The sequence below is a fragment of the Citrus sinensis genome, chromosome 3 (genome assembly GCF_022201045.2).
Source record: "Citrus sinensis cultivar Valencia sweet orange chromosome 3, DVS_A1.0, whole genome shotgun sequence".
Lineage (NCBI taxonomy): Eukaryota > Viridiplantae > Streptophyta > Magnoliopsida > Sapindales > Rutaceae > Citrus > Citrus sinensis.
In genome coordinates, this window is record NC_068558.1 from 15,300,781 (window position 1) to 15,320,949 (window position 20,169).

General features: G+C 30.2%; 3 protein-coding genes across 4 annotated transcripts; 1 reads left to right on the forward strand and 2 right to left on the reverse strand.

The window, feature by feature from the left end:
* Window positions 1–378, reverse strand: LOC127900610 (VQ motif-containing protein 10-like). The gene has a single exon (XM_052435774.1). It carries the CDS (start codon window positions 376–378, stop codon window positions 1–3), a length of 378 nt encoding a protein of 125 aa, XP_052291734.1.
* Window positions 379–514: 136 nt separating this feature from the next.
* On the forward strand, window positions 515–10,357 carry LOC102612871 (exopolygalacturonase). The gene is made up of 4 exons (XM_052435775.1): window positions 515–602; window positions 8,732–8,826; window positions 8,917–9,228; window positions 9,614–10,357. Exons 1-4 carry the CDS (start codon window positions 515–517, stop codon window positions 10,355–10,357), a joined length of 1,239 nt encoding a protein of 412 aa, XP_052291735.1.
* A 1,512-nt stretch (window positions 10,358–11,869) lies between these two features.
* Window positions 11,870–19,372, reverse strand: LOC102625912 (polyadenylate-binding protein-interacting protein 9). 2 transcript variants are annotated; one of them, XM_015530075.3, is made up of 10 exons: window positions 18,643–19,372; window positions 17,776–17,886; window positions 17,615–17,659; window positions 16,229–16,301; window positions 16,027–16,139; window positions 15,796–15,855; window positions 15,582–15,632; window positions 15,383–15,451; window positions 12,321–12,414; window positions 11,870–12,219 (listed from the first exon to the last, which is right to left on the reverse strand). In XM_015530075.3, the coding sequence occupies exons 1-9, from the start codon at window positions 18,910–18,912 to the stop codon at window positions 12,358–12,360; spliced, it is 849 nt and encodes a 282-aa protein (XP_015385561.2). In that variant the 5' UTR covers window positions 18,913–19,372; the 3' UTR covers window positions 11,870–12,219; window positions 12,321–12,357. The 2 variants fall into 2 exon arrangements, with proteins under 2 accessions (XP_015385561.2, XP_006477917.2); XM_006477854.4 differs by having other exon boundaries at window positions 12,321–12,382; window positions 18,643–19,366.
* Window positions 19,373–20,169: the final 797 nt, after the last annotated feature.

The window sequence follows — 20,169 nt, forward strand, 5'->3', positions numbered from 1 at the left end:
TCAATTTGACCTCAAGGAATAATCATGATAAAACTCATCGACTAGGGGCATCTCCTGAAGCAATCTATCAAATTCCTTGAGTGACAAATCTCTGATCAGAACTGAATTATTATTATTATTATTATTATTATTAATGCTTTCACCTGCAAATCCATTGATATTCATTCCCCCTTCCATAATCTTGGTGCCCAAATTGCTTCTAACTTTTCTCGACTTCGACGCGGGTGAGAGATTGCTGCCGCGTGCCCCAGAATCTTTACCAGTCAGTTCCTGCACGACAGACTTGAAGCTCCTTGCATCTGTTTCAATATACTGCGTCTTGATCAACACAATCTTCACCGGCTCTCTGCCGCCGCCGCCACTGCAAACCCCCGACATGGAATGAAACACTTACGATAATATTGTTTTGTTTGGGGATGATTTTTGCTAAGTTTATTATATGTTGCCCTATCTAGCTGGTGCTTTCTTGATATCTATATATATATATGATTTAAAGTTGTGGAGAGAAAGGGAGATGGAGGAGAAAGTATCAAAGGAAATTAATGGGTACAGCATTACGAGGAAAAAGGTTGTACGGAGGGGTTTGACAGTTGAGAAAGGAGGTGGGTTAAGACAGTTTGACCGTTAACCTTTTAGTCTAGAACAAGGACGATGAAACTTTTTACGTACATTTGGTTTCACCTTTTTTTTTTTTTTTTTTGATTAGGTCAAGAGCACGCAATGCATTTGATCCGAGGAGATGAATCAAAATCAATGATCATCATCAACAGCTCCTCCCACGCACGTCACCTGATACTAGGTTTTGAAATGGCCACGTCACACGCGGATTTCACTTAAATTTTCAACAGCACCTTCCACAAACAAACGTGAGGGGTGGAGAATTTTGTAAAATAACTATAATCATTCTTAGAATTTAAAACAATTTTACTTAAATAGTATATTTTATTTAAAATTATTTTTCAATCCTCCTTTAAATTTGAAATGTGATAATTTTTTTTAAATAAATCTTCCAAAATTTATTACTATTAAGTATAAAATATAATGGTAGGTTATTAAACATAAATCAAATAAATAAGTTGTAATTGCAAAATTTATATATGATATAATAGTAATAAATAACACAACTAAGTACATATACTTAAGTAAATATCATAGTTACATCAATAAACTCATTGTTGAGATTGTTTGTAACATAAAAATTACTTGATCACACATGTTTTAATAAAATTTAATATCGTATATTAAAATACTCATTATTTTATATAATATTAAGGGTCATTGTATAATTGATCATGAAGTATGTATTATTTTTAACACCCATTTAACATACTTATTCTCTTAACTTTATATTTATCTTACAATTAATATCCTTACATGATAGGAATTTTAAGTTTTATAAGCCCATACATTTTCATTTTAATTTCAAATATCACTTTGTTAATTTCACAAAAGTTAAATCTAATATATATTCCTAATGAGCTTTAGTTTATGAACCGTGAAAGATTATTTTATTGATATCCTTTGATTGTAATTATAAAATTTTATATTATTAAGAATCACTACTTTTGTTATGATAATTAATAGTGACAATAAATAAAATATTACCTCTAATAATATTTACGTGGGAAAAAAAGTGAAAGAAAATCATTTATATTTTTAGGTTTTTATTGACATGGTAGGAAATTATCTCAGCCTTATAAAATTTAACTTTCACAAGTTTGTTTTCATTTTATTTTCAAATGTCACTTTGTTAATTTCATAAAAGTTAAATCTAACACATATTCCTAATTAACTTTAGTTTATGAATCATGAAAGATAATTTTATTGTTATTCTTTGATAGTAATTATAAAATTTTTATGCTACGAAAAGTCATTACTTTTATTATGATAATGAATAGTGACAATAAATAAAATATTACATCAAATAATATTTAATGGACAAAATGAGGAAAAAAATCATTGTATGTTTTTATATTTCCATTATAAAGATATGGTTTGGGATACTTTAACTTAAAATTTTGGCACAATATTTGAGCCACTAATATCTCATAGTCTAATGGTTGATATTGAAAGTCAAAGCAATATTTCATAATGTTATATCCTCCACCATTGAATTGCATGAAATAAATAGTTTAATTTTTTGATAAAAATTTAAATCAAAATATTTCTCACTCTATAGTTATATAGACATATATTTTTCAATAATAATTGGTGAATAAAATATTTCTCATTTGTTGTGACGTATATAGTATTATTAATAAAACACATATAAAATAGTTTATTGTAATGCTTTCTATTATCATTATTGTTTAGGTATTAATGGTTTGTAATTAAATTCATACAATACAAATTATTACAAGACTTTGTGTTAAATAACCTACTTGATATTATATTTTATACTTAATGGTAACTGATTTCGGAAGATTTATTTAAAAGAGATTATCATATTACAAATTTAAAGGAGGGTTGAAAAGTAATTTTAAATAAATATACTATTTAAGTGAAATTATTTTAAACTCTAAGGGTGGTCACAATTATTTTACAAAAATTTCCACCCACTTGAACGGTTACCATTATTTTTTTAGTACAAATATTGTATACCATTGATTAGATCTAATAGTTCACAATTAATACATTATTGATGCTGTAAAAAACTTTACAGCATCATAGAGGAACCCTTATATATGAATAAGTTAGTAAGGATTAATCAATTGTCCACGCGTGAGTTAAACTTGCAGGTGGAAGTGTTCTTTCATTTCTCAATGATCAAGTAAGAGCATTATTAAGACTGATCAAATGAGATTTTATTTTTTATTTGAAAAGCTACATAAGCATAAAAAGTTCTAAAAAGCTCTTCAAACAAGATTTTTCAAATGAGATAGTTTTTCTCTCTCTTCAGTATTTAAGAGAAAGAAACATTTTCTCATTTAAAGAGTCTTTTAGAGCTTTTAATTTAGTATTATATTGTTTTTTAATATTATCATTCTTGAAGGGAGAGAAATATAATAATTCTTATTATTCTAGTGGAGGAAAATTTTGATTGAAATAATATAAACTTATTTTTATTTGAAAAGTTTTTTGGGAGGTGACTTACTTTTTCTACACTTTTATTTGTCACATAAGTAAAGAAATAAATACTTGAAGAGAAAAATTAGAAGAGTCTTTTTACGATATTCTAAGACTAAGCCCGTGAGCTTATCATCTTAGGTCAGAATAAGTTGGTACGATCCCTCTTTTACGCCCCCATGTGTCACACGAGAGAGACTAAGAGGCGTAAAAAGGAAAGAAACAGATGAGATTTTTTTCACTTTTGTCACAGTGCACCCTTAGCGGGAGGCCCACATGATAGGCTATTAACGCATAGAATATATATCAATGTAAAATTAATGATTCACCATGCCAAGTATAGAGTAAGACTATTTTTTATGGATCAGGATTTCTTGTGATTTGAGATTCTCTTTAGTAAAATTTGAAATTCTAGTTATGCAACCCAAGAGGGGGGGTGAATTGGGATTTTAAAAATTATTCAATTCTAAAACAAAATATCATGCAAATCTAAAACGAATTTAAAGCAATAATAATTAAGTCAATCACAATATAAAAAAATAAGGGAAGAGAGAGCAAACACAATGATTTTTACGTGGTTCGGCAATCTCCGCCTACGTCCACGCCTCTAAGCTTACTAGGCTTGAGGATTTCACTAAGCAAGCCTCCAATACTTTAAATGCTTACAATTGACTTTCAATGTATCAATGGACCTTCACAACAAGAGATTATCCACAATCTCTTAACCCAAGTGTATCACAACACTTACAATCTTTTAACTTGATTTTACAAAAAGGATTACAAATGAATTTCTCTCACACAATGTGTTTGATCACAAATGAAAGCTCAATGTGTGAATGAATGAGATGAATACAAGGATTTAAAGCTCAATGAAAGTTGTATTCTCAATATTTTGCTCAATGATGATCGTTCGAATTCTTCTTGTTTGAATTGGATTGAGCTTATTTATAGTTAGAGCCGAAAAACTAGCCGTTATTGACTGTTTGCCCATAAACGGATCGTCGTTAACTGTAAACGGTTAACCGTTTATTCTGGTCAAAGTTACCGTTGAGCTGAATTTCAAATAAACGGTTGACCGTTTATCACTATCGGTTCACCGTTAATTTTCAGAGACCTGTAAAATAAATTTGGCTTAACCATTCTCACTAAACGGTTCAAGGTTAGCAATCTGGAAATAATCGATTCACCGTTTTCAGTAAACAGTTAACCGTTATTTTCCAGAATCATCATTTTAACAATACTTTGCAGAACATGCTTTCTGAAAATTATCGGTTAGCCGTTTTCAGTAAACGGTTAGTCGTTTGCTACAGTGAAATTATTTTCTAAAATTATAGTTCTACCCAAAACTTTCTATAATTATACTATGGCTCAAATCGTCATAAAACTTTACAAATAAGTCCATTTTCAGAGTTTCAAAACTTTTTCAATTTAAACCATTAACTGAAAACAATCAATTTCATAAAATCATTTTTCCATTAAGTATAAAACCTTTATATTATGAAAATAACGATTTATTTAAAATAATTTGAGCTTTTAAAAACTTAATCATTCTTAATCTTGTTTGTTATCATTAAAATCAACATTATGGATACATGCATGCTAACAAAATTCAGATGAGTGATTAGTAGTTAAATTATAACTATATACTACCTTAAAAAAATAAGAGTGATGATACAGTCACAAACTCTTGTACAAACTTATCTTATACAAATTAATGTGGCATTAATTCATTGGTTGAATGAATTATAAAATAATATAAATAAATCATGTGAGCCAAGAGATATTTAATTCAACCAATGAATTAACGTCACATCAGTTTGCACAAAATAAATTTGTACAAGAATTTATCACTATATTATTACTCAAAAAATAATATATTATAGGTTCTTTAAAAATTTACGAGAGCTAGATCAAGATAGAAATATAATTCTTTGTTTACATGATTAACCGAAGAAAAGAAATAATATCAAATAACACCCAGCGGTATCTGTATGATTAACGGACAACATTAATTTCTCCATCATTTTTTTTCCTAGAACGAATAAACACATTAGTTTATCATGCCAGCCAAACTATTGAGTTATATGAAAAAAAAAAAGGATTGATGGTCATGGTGACAAACAATCAAATATGGAAGCACGTACTCGTTTGTCAATGTTGAATATTCAATATTTGGAATTGACAAGCCAATGTAAATGATTGGTGGAAGGATAACTACATCGTTTTCCCTTCCTTTTTTTTCCCTTATTAGTTTAATTTAAAACGTTAACAACCGACTCAAAAGTCCATACATTATTAAATGTATTTATACATTAAAATTGATTGATAGGTCAATGGCTTAAAAATCAAGGAAAAGCTAGACTTCCTTTTAGACAATGACTGAGGAAGCTTCAATTGAAAAAAAAAAATGAACATTTGGCCATTTCATTCGTTGTTAAGCAAGTCAATGTAGCATTATATCATTATATGGAGATAATATAAACAAAATGTGAAATTTTACGTGTCCTTTTGTGATAGGTGGTGTGGAACAATCCATTAATGATAACAGACTAAGTCAACATTCACTATTCAACAATTTACCCCCATTTATGTACCAGTTGTCAAATGATTCTTACCAAATGTATTCTTGTATTCTTTGAAAACCAATATATAAGTACATTGATAATTAAACAATCTATGCCCAGTCTTAGTTGGGTCTTTTTTTATTATTTAAAATTTAAATAAATCTAAATTAATTTGAATTCTGTATAGAGTTGAATATCTGAATCTGAATTGATGTTTGTTTTTCTTTTTTGGTCTGAATCGCTAAAAATAAATATTAAGTTGCTTGACTTTTTTATTTTAAAAAATCTGAAAACTAATATTCCTTACAAATTATAAATGTTAAACAAATAATAAATATCTCAAATAATATAAATAAGATAATATATTATCATAATATAAATCATATTCAATTGAAAACAACTCTTTAATAGTCTATATTATATATGTTAATCAATTTTATTATAGTTTATGACGTTTTTATATGAAAAATATTCATAAAAAATATGAAGATAAATAATGCTAATTTGAAGAAAATAAAACGATAAAAAATAATAATAGTCTACCACAATATATTATCACAAGTTATACAGAGATGAGTAATAATACTAATTATTAAATTTTATTTAAGTAAAGATGAAAATTAATTAATTAGATATGGATATTTTGAAGAATATCATTTAATGATATCATTCAAACTTTTTAGATTAAGTAAAAATCTAAAAATATTAACTTAATAACTTAATGACTTAGGCTTGTTTGGAATTGCTTTTGGAGGCTTAAAAGTGATTTCGAAAAGTAAGGAAGGCTCCTTCCCAAAATTAGCTTTTAAATTATGATTTTGAGAATCAATTTTATTCTTCAATACAATTCCATAAATATCCTTAAAATTATTACCTAAACCCAAAATTATCCTTATTTAAATTGGAAACAAAATCAATATTATAATTCATCAATATAAATTTATTAATATCAATTTTTTAGTCGAATTATTATTAAATTTGTTTCAAGATATTATAAATTTTATTATCAATTTATTTAAGATAAAAATAAAAATATAAAATCAATATATTATAAATTTTATTTTTAGTTAAAATTATAAATTATTATAATACATAATTAAAAATATTGTATGTACATGTTTTTATATGTATAGGTTAAGTAAATTTCATCTTACATTATGTACATTTTAGTCATTTATTTTCTCTCAGTAGTTTAATAGTAAGATTTACCAAATGTCCATAATTGCTTTTAAAACTCACAGTACTTTTGAAAACAAAACACTTAACTGATTCTCTTTGCAGCTAATTATTTCTACAGCACAACTAACAACAATTATTTCAAAAGCTACAACATTCCCAAACTGTCCCTTAATAGGTGAAAATTTTCATTAAGTTGAAAAAAATAAATAAACTTACTAACTTAAATGATTAAAATTAAGTCATTAAGTTAAAAAAAAAAGGAAAATATCCACCGTCCACCCATTTTTTACACCTTTTTTCAAAAATACACAATTCCTTCATTTTTTGGCTGGAATCCACCAAAAGTTACTTTTTTTTCACTTTTCCACTTCCGTTTGGAGTCCATTAAGAAAACTAACGGAAACTTAAAAAAATTATCATTTTACCCCCAAAACGAAAATTACAATTTCACCTTAAAAATTACAAAAAATAATTAGATTAAATCTAATTATTTTCCCCATCGGTCAATAAATAAATTAATTCCACAACCATCAAATGCAGGTTTTTTTTTTAAATATGTCTGTAATTAGAATGCTAAATTATAACAGTAGTATTAAAAATAGCCAAATCTCACAAATCATCAATTGAATTTAAGATAAGTAGAGTTTTATTATTAATTGAGTTATAATCTCTAGTAGTTAAGATTTTTTTGTACTTCATTAAAGTACCAATAATGATATTCATCATTAAATCTTATTATTTTTGGTATTTTTTAAGGTGAAATTGTAATTTTCGTTTTAGGGGTAAAATAGTCATTTTTTTAAGTTTCTGTTAGTTTTCTTAACGGATTCCAAATGGAAGTGGAAAAGTGAAAAAAAAATGTAACTTTAGGTGGATTCTAGCCAAAAAATGAAGGAATTGTGTATTTTTGAAAAAGGTGTAAAAAACAGGTAGACGGTGGACATTTTCCCAAAAAAAAAAAAGGCCACTTAAACTTGCCCTATACATCCATGATTTGATAAACTAATCGATAATAATCATATATATGTTATTTATGACACGCGATTTTAATTGTCTCTAGAAACGCATCAATAATATATGCTTAGCATTATTTTTTATAAGAATATGAAAATAGTTAATTTCTAGAACAAAATTATAAAAGAAAAAAATACAAAGGAAACATATTATCATGCATCTTCATAAATTTCAGGAAAAAAATTATGATTTTGGTTTTTTAATTGGACTTTTTTGAGTTATCATCTCTACATAATTTGTCATTACAAAGAGGAACGTGACTGCCACATTAAGAATTTAGGGTTTGGATCCAGTGCTGAGCTGACATGTGCTAAACTCTTCACAATCTTTTGCCACATGTGCATATATAGTAATATTCGGTTAAATTAGTTTTACATTCTTATCTAATAGCTATTAATTGTATATTTTTAAAAAATTAGCAAGAAGGTTAGCTCAACAGTGCATCTAAATCAAAGAATTTAATCTAATCCACGTTTAGACTTAACTAAAATATATAATCATTGACGAATTTTTGGTCAGCCAGCCACAACATGTTTTGACTCATTTCCAATATGATTTTAGTAAGAAAATTAGAATTCAGCACATAAAATAATACAACCAAAATCTCACAGGTTCAATTTTTTTCCTTTTAATTTCCATTCTAAATCAACCTAATTGTGGAAACTTTGGATAAATTACGGATTATGAATTAATTCAAACGTGTGATATTGGACTCGTCGATTTTCGGGAAATCAAAACATACCAAAAAAAATTGTTGTGCGCGCAAATACAGAAACAAATAATCGTAAAATATCAGTTAAAATCCTAGAATCATCGGTATATAAAAGAAGATTGACAAAGTAAAGTTTTGATTAATTATCATTTGATAATGCCTTCTTCTAGGGTTTTATTATTTCTCATGTTCTTAGGCTTTGCAGTGGTTACAAAAGTTCAAGGTGGAATCAAGATTTTTGATGTAACAAAATATGGTGCAATTGGAGATGGCCGCATTGATAATACCAAGGTAAGTTCATTTTTTTTTGGTGGATCAAAAGCACTTCCTGAAAAAGCACTTTTAACTATTCATATAATATATAATGTATGTTTTTGTTAGGCATTTTTGAGAGCATGGAATGATGCATGTAAGTGGGATGGAAACAGTGGGGTTTTGATCCCAAGAGGAACATTTTTGTTGGGCACAGTCACATTTACAGGACCATGCAAGAAATCAACGGCATTCCAAATCAAAGGGGTTATCAGGGCTCCTAGTGATCTCAAAAGAATGAGTAATCCTGATCAATGGATCGGCTTCCGATACGTCGATCGGCTGCTGGTGAATGGCCGTGGCACCGTAGACGGCCAAGGAGCCTCCGCTTGGTCTTTCAACTCATGTGCTGAGGATCCCAACTGCCCTAGCCTTCCCATTGTAAGTTGATACTTAAATGCTAAATCAAATCCTACCTCTAGTAAAATTTAAACTTGGGTGGCCAATAAAAGAAAGTTTTAAATTAAAATAAAAAGATCAATAATTTTTCTTCAATGGGCCGGTAGCCGGTACCAGGGATTTTCTTTAATTTTAGAAGAGATTTATGAAAGTTTTGACATGACGTGACTCTAACATTAAAATGATAGAACCTAAAATCCAAAAAAAAAAATGTGTCTTTATATTCTTCCCAATTTTAATTACATTTACTCGTATGGTTAATTAAATTATTATTTGGAATATTTGGAATATATATTTTATTATTTTTCATACCTTGAACCTAAAAATCTTCTTAATTAACATTTTTGTATACATGTTCCCTTTTCAGTCTATGGTATTCAATTTTGTGACCAATTCAAGAATTAGTGGCATTACCTCAGTGAACAGCAAGAACGCACATATCTCGTTATACGGATGCCACAAGGTTAGCATCGACAACATTAAAATAACTGCCCCATACCAAAGCCCTAACACTGATGGCATTAAAATTGGAGACTCAAAAGGCATCAAAATCACCCACTCTTCCATCGGCACCGGCGACGACTGCATAGCCCTACTCTCCGGCAGCACGAACATCAACGTCACCGACGTGAGTTGCGGCCCCGGCCACGGCATCAGCGTAGGCAGCCTAGGCAGGTATGCGAATGAGAGAAACGTGCATGGCTTGGCTGTGAGAAATTGCACGTTTAGGGGCACAACAAATGGTGTGAGGATAAAAACATGGGCGTCTCCGCAGGCTAACGTGGCTTCGGGCTTTACATTCGAAAATATTTTCATGAGCAATGTCGAAAATCCTATAGTCATTGATCAAATGTACTGCCCACATGGCTCATGCAATCAAAAGATTACATCGAATGTGCAGATCAAAGATGTGACGTACAGGAACATATGGGGTACTTCAAGTACAAAAGTGGCCGTAAATTTTCAATGCAGCAAAACGTTTCCATGCGAAAATATTGTGTTACAAGATATCTATTTGGTGCATAATGGACGTGATGGGGCGGCAACTTCTTCTTGCAATTTTGTCGATGGAGATTCTTATGGCAATCAAAAACCGCCCTCTTGTTTGTAGTTGTAATGGTAATTGGTGGCTCAATCCTGTAATTCATGAGTGTTGTTGGGAATTTTAGATGTATAATTCTTGATTAAATAAATGTAAGTATTGATCAGTTACTTGCGGCTGTCTTAGAGGCCCGACATTAACTTATTATTTTTATTATTTCGTTAAGAGTACTTGTGATGGACTTGTGTAATTCATGTACGTAATTTGAGTTATGTTGGATTGATTTTGGTGCTTTAATTTTTCATTAATTTGCATCGATTAAAATTAGAATTGATTATTTTATGTGAATTTTTAAACTAGGTTAATATTACAGTACATATAAATTTGTAGCTTGCTTTTATTTTATATTTTAAGGTTTGATCGAATTTCCTTTTTTGACATTATTACTTGAATTTTGAGTACTATTGTGAGTTTGATAATAATTATAAATCCGTAGTAATTATACTTTGTTGATTTGACATTGTATTGATCAAAATACAAAACTATAATTGGTTATTATTGAATAAGAATACTTATTAAACACGTATTATTACAAATGTATAAATGACCTAAATATTTGAAAGGTAAACATTCGAACAGCCATGAATTCAGGGAAATTGAGGTAAATAGGTTGAAATTCAATGATCCTTCTAGGCAAAAAATTTAAAATGAAAAGATCACCAAGAATTCAATTTCATATAAGCAAATCCTTTTTTTTTTTTTCCTCCCCCTTCATCTATAAATTTAATTTAACATAAAATTACTTACGATTAGACAATAGAAATGTTTGTGGGCAAGTTCTACAAATATGTTAAGATGCTTCCGTAGGTCTTTTGCTTTGAAAGTATGGGATAAAAAAGAATGGATGAAGAAGAAGAATAGTGATGAAGAAGTATCGATGAACAAGAAAAAAGAATGCTTGTAAGCAATTTTGCCTGAAAATGAAGAAGGAACAAGAAACAAGAAGCTTTCAAGTTGGACCTACATGTCACTGTGAAAGAACTTGGAAAATTTTCAATAACCCACTAGTTGTGTATGACTTGTGACAAATAATACTAAAGGAAATATTAAACTTGTACATGGAAAAAATAGACATTGGTTCATGATTATAATTATGAGTGTATGAGTGGGAAAAAAAAAGTATTAGAGTTTAGTTGAGGATAATTTATGAAAAATTAAAAGGGGTGTGATATTTCGGATTTTCACTTACTAGGTGCATAAAGTAATAGTGTTCAAAATATATTTTAATTAATCCTATATAAAAATAAGATTTTACAGCTTTTCGAGAAAGTCTAGATGTGAAATCATCCCAACCACGTCATCATACAACCATCCACCTTTTAGATATTTATAAGGATTTCAAAATCATTATAAATTTATTAGCATATATGTGACAAAATGTGACATAATGATCGCATAACAATGTGATGGGAACAATCTCGCCTAAAGACTTTCTCAAAAATTTAAGTCACCTGGGATGTGTAGCCTTTGGTGTAATGCAGTGCAGAGGCTATATAACCACAACCACAACCACAACAAAAGAAACTGAAGTAGCAGAAATTTTAAAGTTAAAACTAGTGATATTGTCAAAACAAAAAGGATAGAATAAGGATAAAGAAAAAAGGTTGTCAAAAACTGAGACAGTCTTGTAAAAAAACTTCAGTTTGAAGCGGGTCTCCATAGTTTCAGTCACAGAAAAAAGTTAACATTGCGACGGAAAAGATGGAAATAAGGAAACAAAGGGAAGTTTCACTGCCCCCTGTGAACACAAGGAATTGTCTCGACTGAGAAAGTGCCCAATGCCATCCATGGTACTTAAGGCTCTGATGATCAGCTAATGCATTGCCGGACGAGTAACTCGAGGCCTCACAGGTGTCTTTGATGGACTGACCCTGGTAAATTCAAGGTGTAGAATATGGTAGCATCAGAATCTGATGGGATCATTTATATACAGATGCATCCTATTAATGGCAAGTGTTAAAGGAAACCACACCTGATGGGCTGAGATCCCAGGACCATTCCACTACAGTTCAGCGCAAGGATTGCACTTTCGGCCTGTTCATGCAAACACAAGTATCAGCTGGGTACTGCAGGAGAATGTTTCATTGTCATGATACAAAATATAATCAGACAGCATGATCAGGAGCATTATGCAAAAAGGCATCCTATCCTCATCAACTTATTATTAAGCTACTGGATTATTTACCATGTGCACAAATGTTTCTGCAAATATTTGGGTACATTGACAAGCAAACATCATAGCATGAACCTTGGCATTAATTAGACAAATAGAAGGACTTAAAAGTAGGATAGTTTCCTTTTTACATCTAGAATATTCCTTCTTCTTCTTAATAACTACCAGATTTCTTTCAAAAGACTAATGGTGTGTTTACTTGAGGGTTTAGGAAATGAGAATGAAAGAATGAGAATGAAACTCATGTTTACTTGGCAAAACTCACCATTAGTCTTTTAAAAGACTAATGGTGTATTTACTTGAGGGTTTAGGAAATGGGAATGAAGGAATGAGAATGAAACTCATGTTTACTTGACAAAATGTAATCTAGGAATAAGAATAAAATGTGTGGGTCCCATACAATTTAGGAATAACTAATGGGAATCACACTCCCGGGGGGTTGGAAATGGGGATTCCTATTTCCTGAACTGACTTTTATATCCCTTTAATTTTTTTATATTTCCTGAATCAAATCACAATTAATTTTATTATTTTAAATGTCATTATTATTATTATTATTATTATTAAATTTTATTAACTTTATTATTTTAGTTATTATTAATTATTGTTATTATTATTATCATTATTAACATTTATTATTATTATTATTATTAATTTTAATTTTTTCATTAATATCATTTTTATAAAAAAATGATATTAATGAAAAAAAATAAAATTAATAAGTTATATTAATTTTTTTTATAAGTTATATTTAATCTTTGTTTCTTAGCAAAAAAAAAATTAATATCATTTTTATAATAATATTTATACATATATCTAGTTAATGAAAATTACATTATTTAATACTATGAATATTTTGGTAAATTGATTCTCATTCTTATTCCTCATTCTCATTTATTTTGCCAAGTAAATACATCAATGGCATTTCAGCACATTCCCATTCCCATTTATTTTTGCCAAGTAAACATTGGAATCTCATTCCCATTCCTCATTCCCATTCCAGCTAATTCTCATTCCCAGTCCATTCCCATTCCACCCCATTCACATCTCATGAAGTAAACGCACCATAAGTGACAAATCAATGACGAGTACGCTTCGGAAAATAAAGACCAGGAATCTAAAAACGTGCAAGCAATAACAAGATAAAGAAAATAAGGCAGCAATTGGTAGCATGACTTCAGCCATATAATTGGCGTTCCATGGAATTAGAAATAATCTTCTACAGAAAAATTTGCAATGTTGTCACAGATTCTATTCAATCTCAATTGCAAAGCCCTATCTGCTTTATTACCCACTACAGTGTAAAAGTAATCACGGAACACTTTACTTGATCAAATCTGTAAACCCGCTTGAACTCCTATGAGAATCTAAACTAAATAATTTCTATTCTCTAGACCTCTTGTCCCTTTACTTTCCTAATGAGCATCCAGAATAAGTTCGCCAAAGAACATAGAATTTCTAAGATCTTGGCCAAATATTATCGTTTCAGTTTTAAAAATACAGAAAGAGACTCATGTTGCATGAATCAAACTGAAGCAGTTGCAGTTTATGCTAAATCCCTACATCATTCTGAAGTCTAATGACAGGAAACAGATACTTACAAATTCTAAAAGTTTGCAATGAACTTCATCTGAGAAGATATGAACAATTCCTAATTGATCATATATTTGCTGTCATAAAAGAACCACTGATTTTATTTCAGCTCCAGAATGAGTTTTTCCCCATCCTTAGTTTCTCTGAGTTCTCTATATATGGCCACAATTGTTAAGAGTGAAGTAAAATCATCATTTTGCTCAATTCTTTATATTATATTTACTCTTCCACTGAGATTGGCAATCTTTAAATTCTCCAGCAACTTCCACAATTCTCTAAGAACCTTCCTGCCAGAAAAACTGGCCATTCATTCATGCTAGCGCCTAAGTCAAACCCAATATGTTGAATTTTATCATCCTTAGCCAAAAATCTCATATACTAAAGCATGTGTGAATAAGTTGACTAAAGAATTAATCACTAATCCAATTACACTAACCAGACTAGGTATTTACAAAACTGTACATGCCAATAAAACTCCAAAAAGAAGGAAATCACCAAAAACCATAGCCAGGAAATAATGACTAATTGCCCGCCTTAAATAACAAACATTACTGAGGACATCAAATAAATATCTTATCACATAAAACAACTTAATAGAGCAAGCCAACTCCAAAAGATCTTACATTAGATTTAATGCCAGTTACCCAACCACTTGAATAAAAAAGCGCAGTCTGATAATCAAACATTTTTATAAGTTGTCAAATAGATTTAATGGAAACATCAATTTGCCATAAGCAATAATGACGCAACTTCACCATTAAAGGGCAACACTAAGCTCTCCAACTGCCCTTTAAAGCAGTATGAGGGTTGTCTTTGGAGGAGATGAAATTAGGATTTTTATGGAATTTTTTGTTTTAAATAGGTAGGCTGCAATGAGGTATACGTGAGAGTAAATAACATAAATTGCCAATAAATAAATGCTAGGTGTTGAAATTGGTAAAAGAAAATAATACCAGTGCAGTTCGGTTTTGAAAAAGCAAAATTAGAACTAGAACTGAAGTGTTCAGTTTTCCAATTTGAAAACAAATTTCATAACCGAATTAAACCTACTATTTCAGTTCTGCTTTTCGGTTTCATTTCAGTTCGGTTAGTTTGCACATTCCAATGTAAAACCACATTATGCAGATATGCAGTTGACACAGCGCATTATTGATAATAATGCAAACACTACTGAATACACAAATAAAAAGATTAAAGCAAGAGCCAAAACAATGCATAAGACATCATAAAAATATTCAAACATAATGCAACTATTCACTAATACCTACCACAGCAAACTCAACAAAAGCTATACGAGTTGAGTGCACATGATCTCCTAAAAGTCTCAGACGAGTAACCTGTAAATGAAAAAGATAACATACTAATTAAAGAGCTCCTTACATCCATCTTCTTTCTCATACGACTAAAAAATAATTAAATAAACAAAAGAAAATGAAAAAGAATGATCATGCATGGCAATGTTCTGACCTCGCCGCCACAGGCTGCTTCAAAGAACTGTTTGACTTCAGCTTGAGGAACCTGCAATTAAAACAAAACATTTCAGAGAAAATATGGGGTACTCAGAAGTTATTCCACCAAAAAGGCAGAGCAGATTACGCATAGTGACCAGTTATGCAGGCAACAGATGAAACACAAAAAGGGGTCAACAATCAACATTATAAACGAGGAAAAGTAGTATTACCTTCTTGTCAATATTTGTACAATAGACAGTTCGGCTACACATTTCCCTTTCATCTTCAGACTGCATTTAGTTACAAATATTAAAAAGAAAAAGGGAAAAAAACAATCATAGAGGGAAAACCAACCTAGATTAAAATCTCATAATAATGGTAAAAACAGAGCAAACAAGCAGTCGAAAGTATAATACAAATTAATGTATCATAAGAATGGAAAAAGAATATATCATTCATACCCTAGGAAGAAATGTCGGATTCACAGGAAGAATTGCAGTTTTTGAAGGTAAGACCCTAACTGGATAGTATCCCAGCATTGTCCCTCCCAGGTTTAAAGCTGCCCTTGCCCCATCTGAGGACATAAATTTCATGCAAAAGGTAAGATATGAATTGGAGTTTCCAGAAAAATCAATAACATATTTTCAGGCAAAATTGACTTACGCTCATCAGCAAATTCCACGAATGCAAAACGAAGAACTGAATGTGGATCACCACATACTCGGCAATCAACAACCTTAAAATACAAAATCCGAAAAACACTTCAATAATGGCAAATTAAATATTCGATTATTACATCATAAAAGCAACTGTACCCGGCATTTGGATACAAAAACATATTTAAACAAGGAAATAAGCATTGTTTTTAAGGCAACTGCAGCACAAGTACAAGCATTACACTCTTCATGAAGTGCATCTGCATAAGCATAGTTGCAGAAACAGCAAAAAGAGATATAATGCAAAGCAATAGATTGTGTACCGGTTCAATGCATGTAGTTTAGGTGCACCATTTTTGCCAGAGCATCACAATATATGACATGTAAAATTTAAAGCTAACTTTAATCCATCATCTAGCCGCAAATTAAACTTTCCTTATTTGAATCTTTGTTAATCTTTAAATTGTAGTACTAGAAACTCAAACTTCCTTGCATCAACTAGTAATCAAATCCCTTCTTATTATATACCCCATTATCACATCAACTATGACAATTATATGAAAGAGATTTCTAAGGTTAATTCTTCTTCCCATCAACTAATGTTAAAAATCCTTGTTGTAGTAAATTAACAAATTCTGATCCTACAACCTAACCATCCAATATCTATCATAAAACTAGTATCCAAAATCCAAACCTGTTACTGTTCTCAGCTACAATCCTTTCGGAAACCCAGCAAGCATGTTCCATTAATTCAAAACCAAAAATGTGTTAATGCTCAATCGATTCAGACCTTAAATCTTAATCTTGCTATTCAATGTTACTCCAGTAAATAAGCCTAGGCCCACCAGTAGATAACATGAGAGCCTCTAATATTAAAATTGTCCTGAACCCTTCAGTTTGCAGTGTCGTTTTCCAGGCACAGCAATGTCCCCAGAGGCCAGAGGAATATTCCCAAATTAAAGCTGACAAGCTTGAGACGGTCTAGAAGAAAGCCTCATGTTGAAGAAAGTACATTGACGTTACGCATCGATACACTCTAAAACCTGAAGTGCTATTGATTTTCGAGATATTTTAACAAAAAACAAGTTAAAAGAGACTCAAATACGAAAAACGCCAAAGCAAGAATAAACAGATGGACCAAAACGCTTTTGACCATTATTCGACAACTAAGCAGTTACATATCTGAGTTCCCATTCTTTAGAAACAAATGAATACAAATAACAAAAACACATCAGCAAAGTCAAACACTGTCTATACATTTTCAGAGATAGACCAGTTTAAAAAATAAAAAATGGATATTCCAGATTTGAATTCCATCAAGCATGGACATAACCATCCACAAAACAACTAATAGAAAAGACTAAGTGAAAATACTATAAATAGTAAACCTTACTTGTCCGCAACTACTGAATAATCCAGCAAGCCTCTCTTCAGTTATCTGATAAAGAAAAAAGGCAGTGGTGATCCCCCATTGGAATCAAAATGTCAAACAAGATAAATCTAATTATATTTAAGGCATTGAAGTAGCAACAAAATGTTATAGTAGCAACTTACATTCTGATCAATATCAGACACATATACCGTACGTCTAACACTATCTTCTCGTTGAGCTCTAAAAGCTCTCCCACTCAACCTCTTCCTCCCCTGGTTAAAATTGTTTCTTCTCTAAAAAGAGAAATATAAAAATTCAAAATTTCAACAACCATAGTTAAGTAGAAAACAAATAGATAAAAGAGCGGAAATGACACTTGAATATCAATGAACTGCCGATTCAACCGACACAAAATTAAAATATCAGCCAATAAATTTGACTAATACAAAGACTCCACAATGATTACAAATGTGTAAAGCAAGGAAGATTAAATATATATCAATTAACCCAAAGACAAAACACTGACAAACTCCATGAGCAAACCCAAGATCAGCTAACAGATGAACCGCCATAGCCACAGGTACAAATTATTAAAGAAAATCCCAAGAACTCCAACTTAACTCCAAAATAAACTTTATATACATGAGTCAAACCATATTAATCAAACTCTTAAGACAATTGAACCCAAAAATTCATCAATGAAGGGTACATAATTAATGGCATAATAAAAGTCAAAACTTAAAAAAAAAAATTCAATGAAGTCTAAATCAACAATGGCACAAGAAAAATAAAATAAAATAACGCATGGATTCTCATGTTGATCACAAACCAACAGAGAAATGAAGTATCCTAGACACCCCGAAACCCCATTTTTCCCCAAAAGACCCAAAAAAAAAAATCACACAATCCAGAGAACATAAACAAAAATTAAGCAAAACCCATCATCAAATAATAAAAGAACTAGACAAAAACAAACAAAAAGGACAAAGCTTTTGACAAGAACAATGTCGTGAAAATAAAAATGAACATGATCAGTAAGAGTGTACTACCCTGCGGTTATTGTTGAAATTGTCAATGGCCGATTGTTTATTATCATCAGCAAAATTGTTGTTGATGACAGAAAAGTGATGATCAGTGTGCTGGTGATAATAAGAAGGGAAAAATTCCTTGGCCAAAGGATTCAACTTTGTGAACATATCAACCAGCTTTTGCACAGTGAATTCTGATTCTGATTTTTTTGTTTCCAAGTTATTGTTTTTGCTATTGTTGGTGTTGTTGGCAGCCGCTGCATCACCGGGCATGTCAGCAACCGCAGCCATTGGATCAAAATCTCAGAATCACTCAACCCCACAACACACAAAGGCACAAAAGTTTAAAACTATGATATAAATTCAACAAAAAACTAAAAGAACTGTTCAAGCTAAATTATAAAGTTTTGATTTTTCTTCTTTGATTTTGTAAACTCTCACTAAAATCTAACAGCAAAACAAACAAACAACACAAAACTATCTTGTTCTGATCAACAAAGTCCTATCAGTAGATACCCATTTGCAAATGTTGGCTAGAAATGGAAAAATTCTACAAAGACAGAAATTTTAGTGAGAATTCAGATTAAAAAAAAAAAGAAATTTAAAATCAGGGCTTTTGATAAAATGATCAAAATTATCAAAGAGAGAAGAGCAGAACTGTTTGGTTTTTGTCAATGGGCTTGTAGAGAGAGAGAGAGATGAAAGTGTAATAAAGTGAAGACGTTAAAAATGGGGAAGAACGACAGCTAACGTAAGATGACTTGAGCAAAAGCATAATGTTTTTGTTTTTGTTTTTGTTTGTGTGCGTGTGTGTTTCTAAATTCTAATTTAATATTTTTTCTGAAATTTTTTTATAGTTTTTATTTTATTTATTTAAAAAATTACCCCCAAAAAAAATTAAATTAAAATAAGATATGTCAATTTTTGTTTTATGCCATAACTGCTATTTCGGTTTGTTGGGATTTGTATACATTTCCTTCCTATCTTCCACATCCATTTATCCTTTCATTTTTGTAATTTTTTCCCGAATTTATTGTATAGTTTTTATAAAAACAGAATTTCGTTATGTTATTGGGATTCAAAATGATGGCAATGATAATATGGAGCGTTTACACTTACAGACATGAAGTGTCAGAGTGTGATATTGATTATTGAGTGAACGAACATGAATTGAATGGGCAATATTTGTTCTTGCCTTTATTGGAGTGATGGTGTACTTCTAAATTGTTTATCCTCAAAAAATAAAAATAAAAATAGAAATGATGTAACATTCGTTAACTAGTTGAAAAAGTAATATAATTAATTTATTTAGATCATATAAAGAATTAATAATTACTCAATTAATAACATATTATTTGAGATAAAAAAATTTAAGAAATTTATCATTGTTTTTATTATTATTATTATTATTATTATTGTAATAGACTTTTACATAACTTTGTAATGTTAAATGTTGAAATATGATATTTTTTGAAAGACAATGATATAAAATCTATCATCTCAAAATTATAGGAATAGACCATAATTAAATAGATTTGATTTGATGCC

What these genes read in the sequence shown, in the direction of transcription:
- LOC102612871 (XM_052435775.1), top strand. Translation starts at nt 515, where the DNA reads ATGGAGGAGAAAGTATCAAAGGAAATTAATGGGTACAGCATTACGAGG. An exon ending in GCCGCATTGATAATACCAAG is followed by an intron (nt 8,827 to 8,916) that starts GTAAGTTCATTT and finishes TGTTTTTGTTAG; the next exon opens with GCATTTTTGAGAGCATGGAA. An exon ending in ACTGCCCTAGCCTTCCCATT is followed by an intron (nt 9,229 to 9,613) that starts GTAAGTTGATAC and finishes TTCCCTTTTCAG; the next exon opens with TCTATGGTATTCAATTTTGT.
- LOC102625912 (XM_006477854.4), bottom strand. Translation starts at nt 18,912, where the DNA reads ATGGCTGCGGTTGCTGACATGCCCGGTGATGCAGCGGCTGCCAACAAC. An exon ending in ATTTCAACAATAACCGCAGG is followed by an intron (nt 17,887 to 18,642) that starts GTAGTACACTCT and finishes TTCTCTTTTTAG; the next exon opens with AGAAGAAACAATTTTAACCA. An exon ending in CTGGGATCTCAGCCCATCAG is followed by an intron (nt 12,220 to 12,320) that starts GTGTGGTTTCCT and finishes TGAATTTACCAG; the next exon opens with GGTCAGTCCATCAAAGACAC.
- LOC127900610 (XM_052435774.1), bottom strand. Translation starts at nt 378, where the DNA reads ATGTCGGGGGTTTGCAGTGGCGGCGGCGGCAGAGAGCCGGTGAAGATT.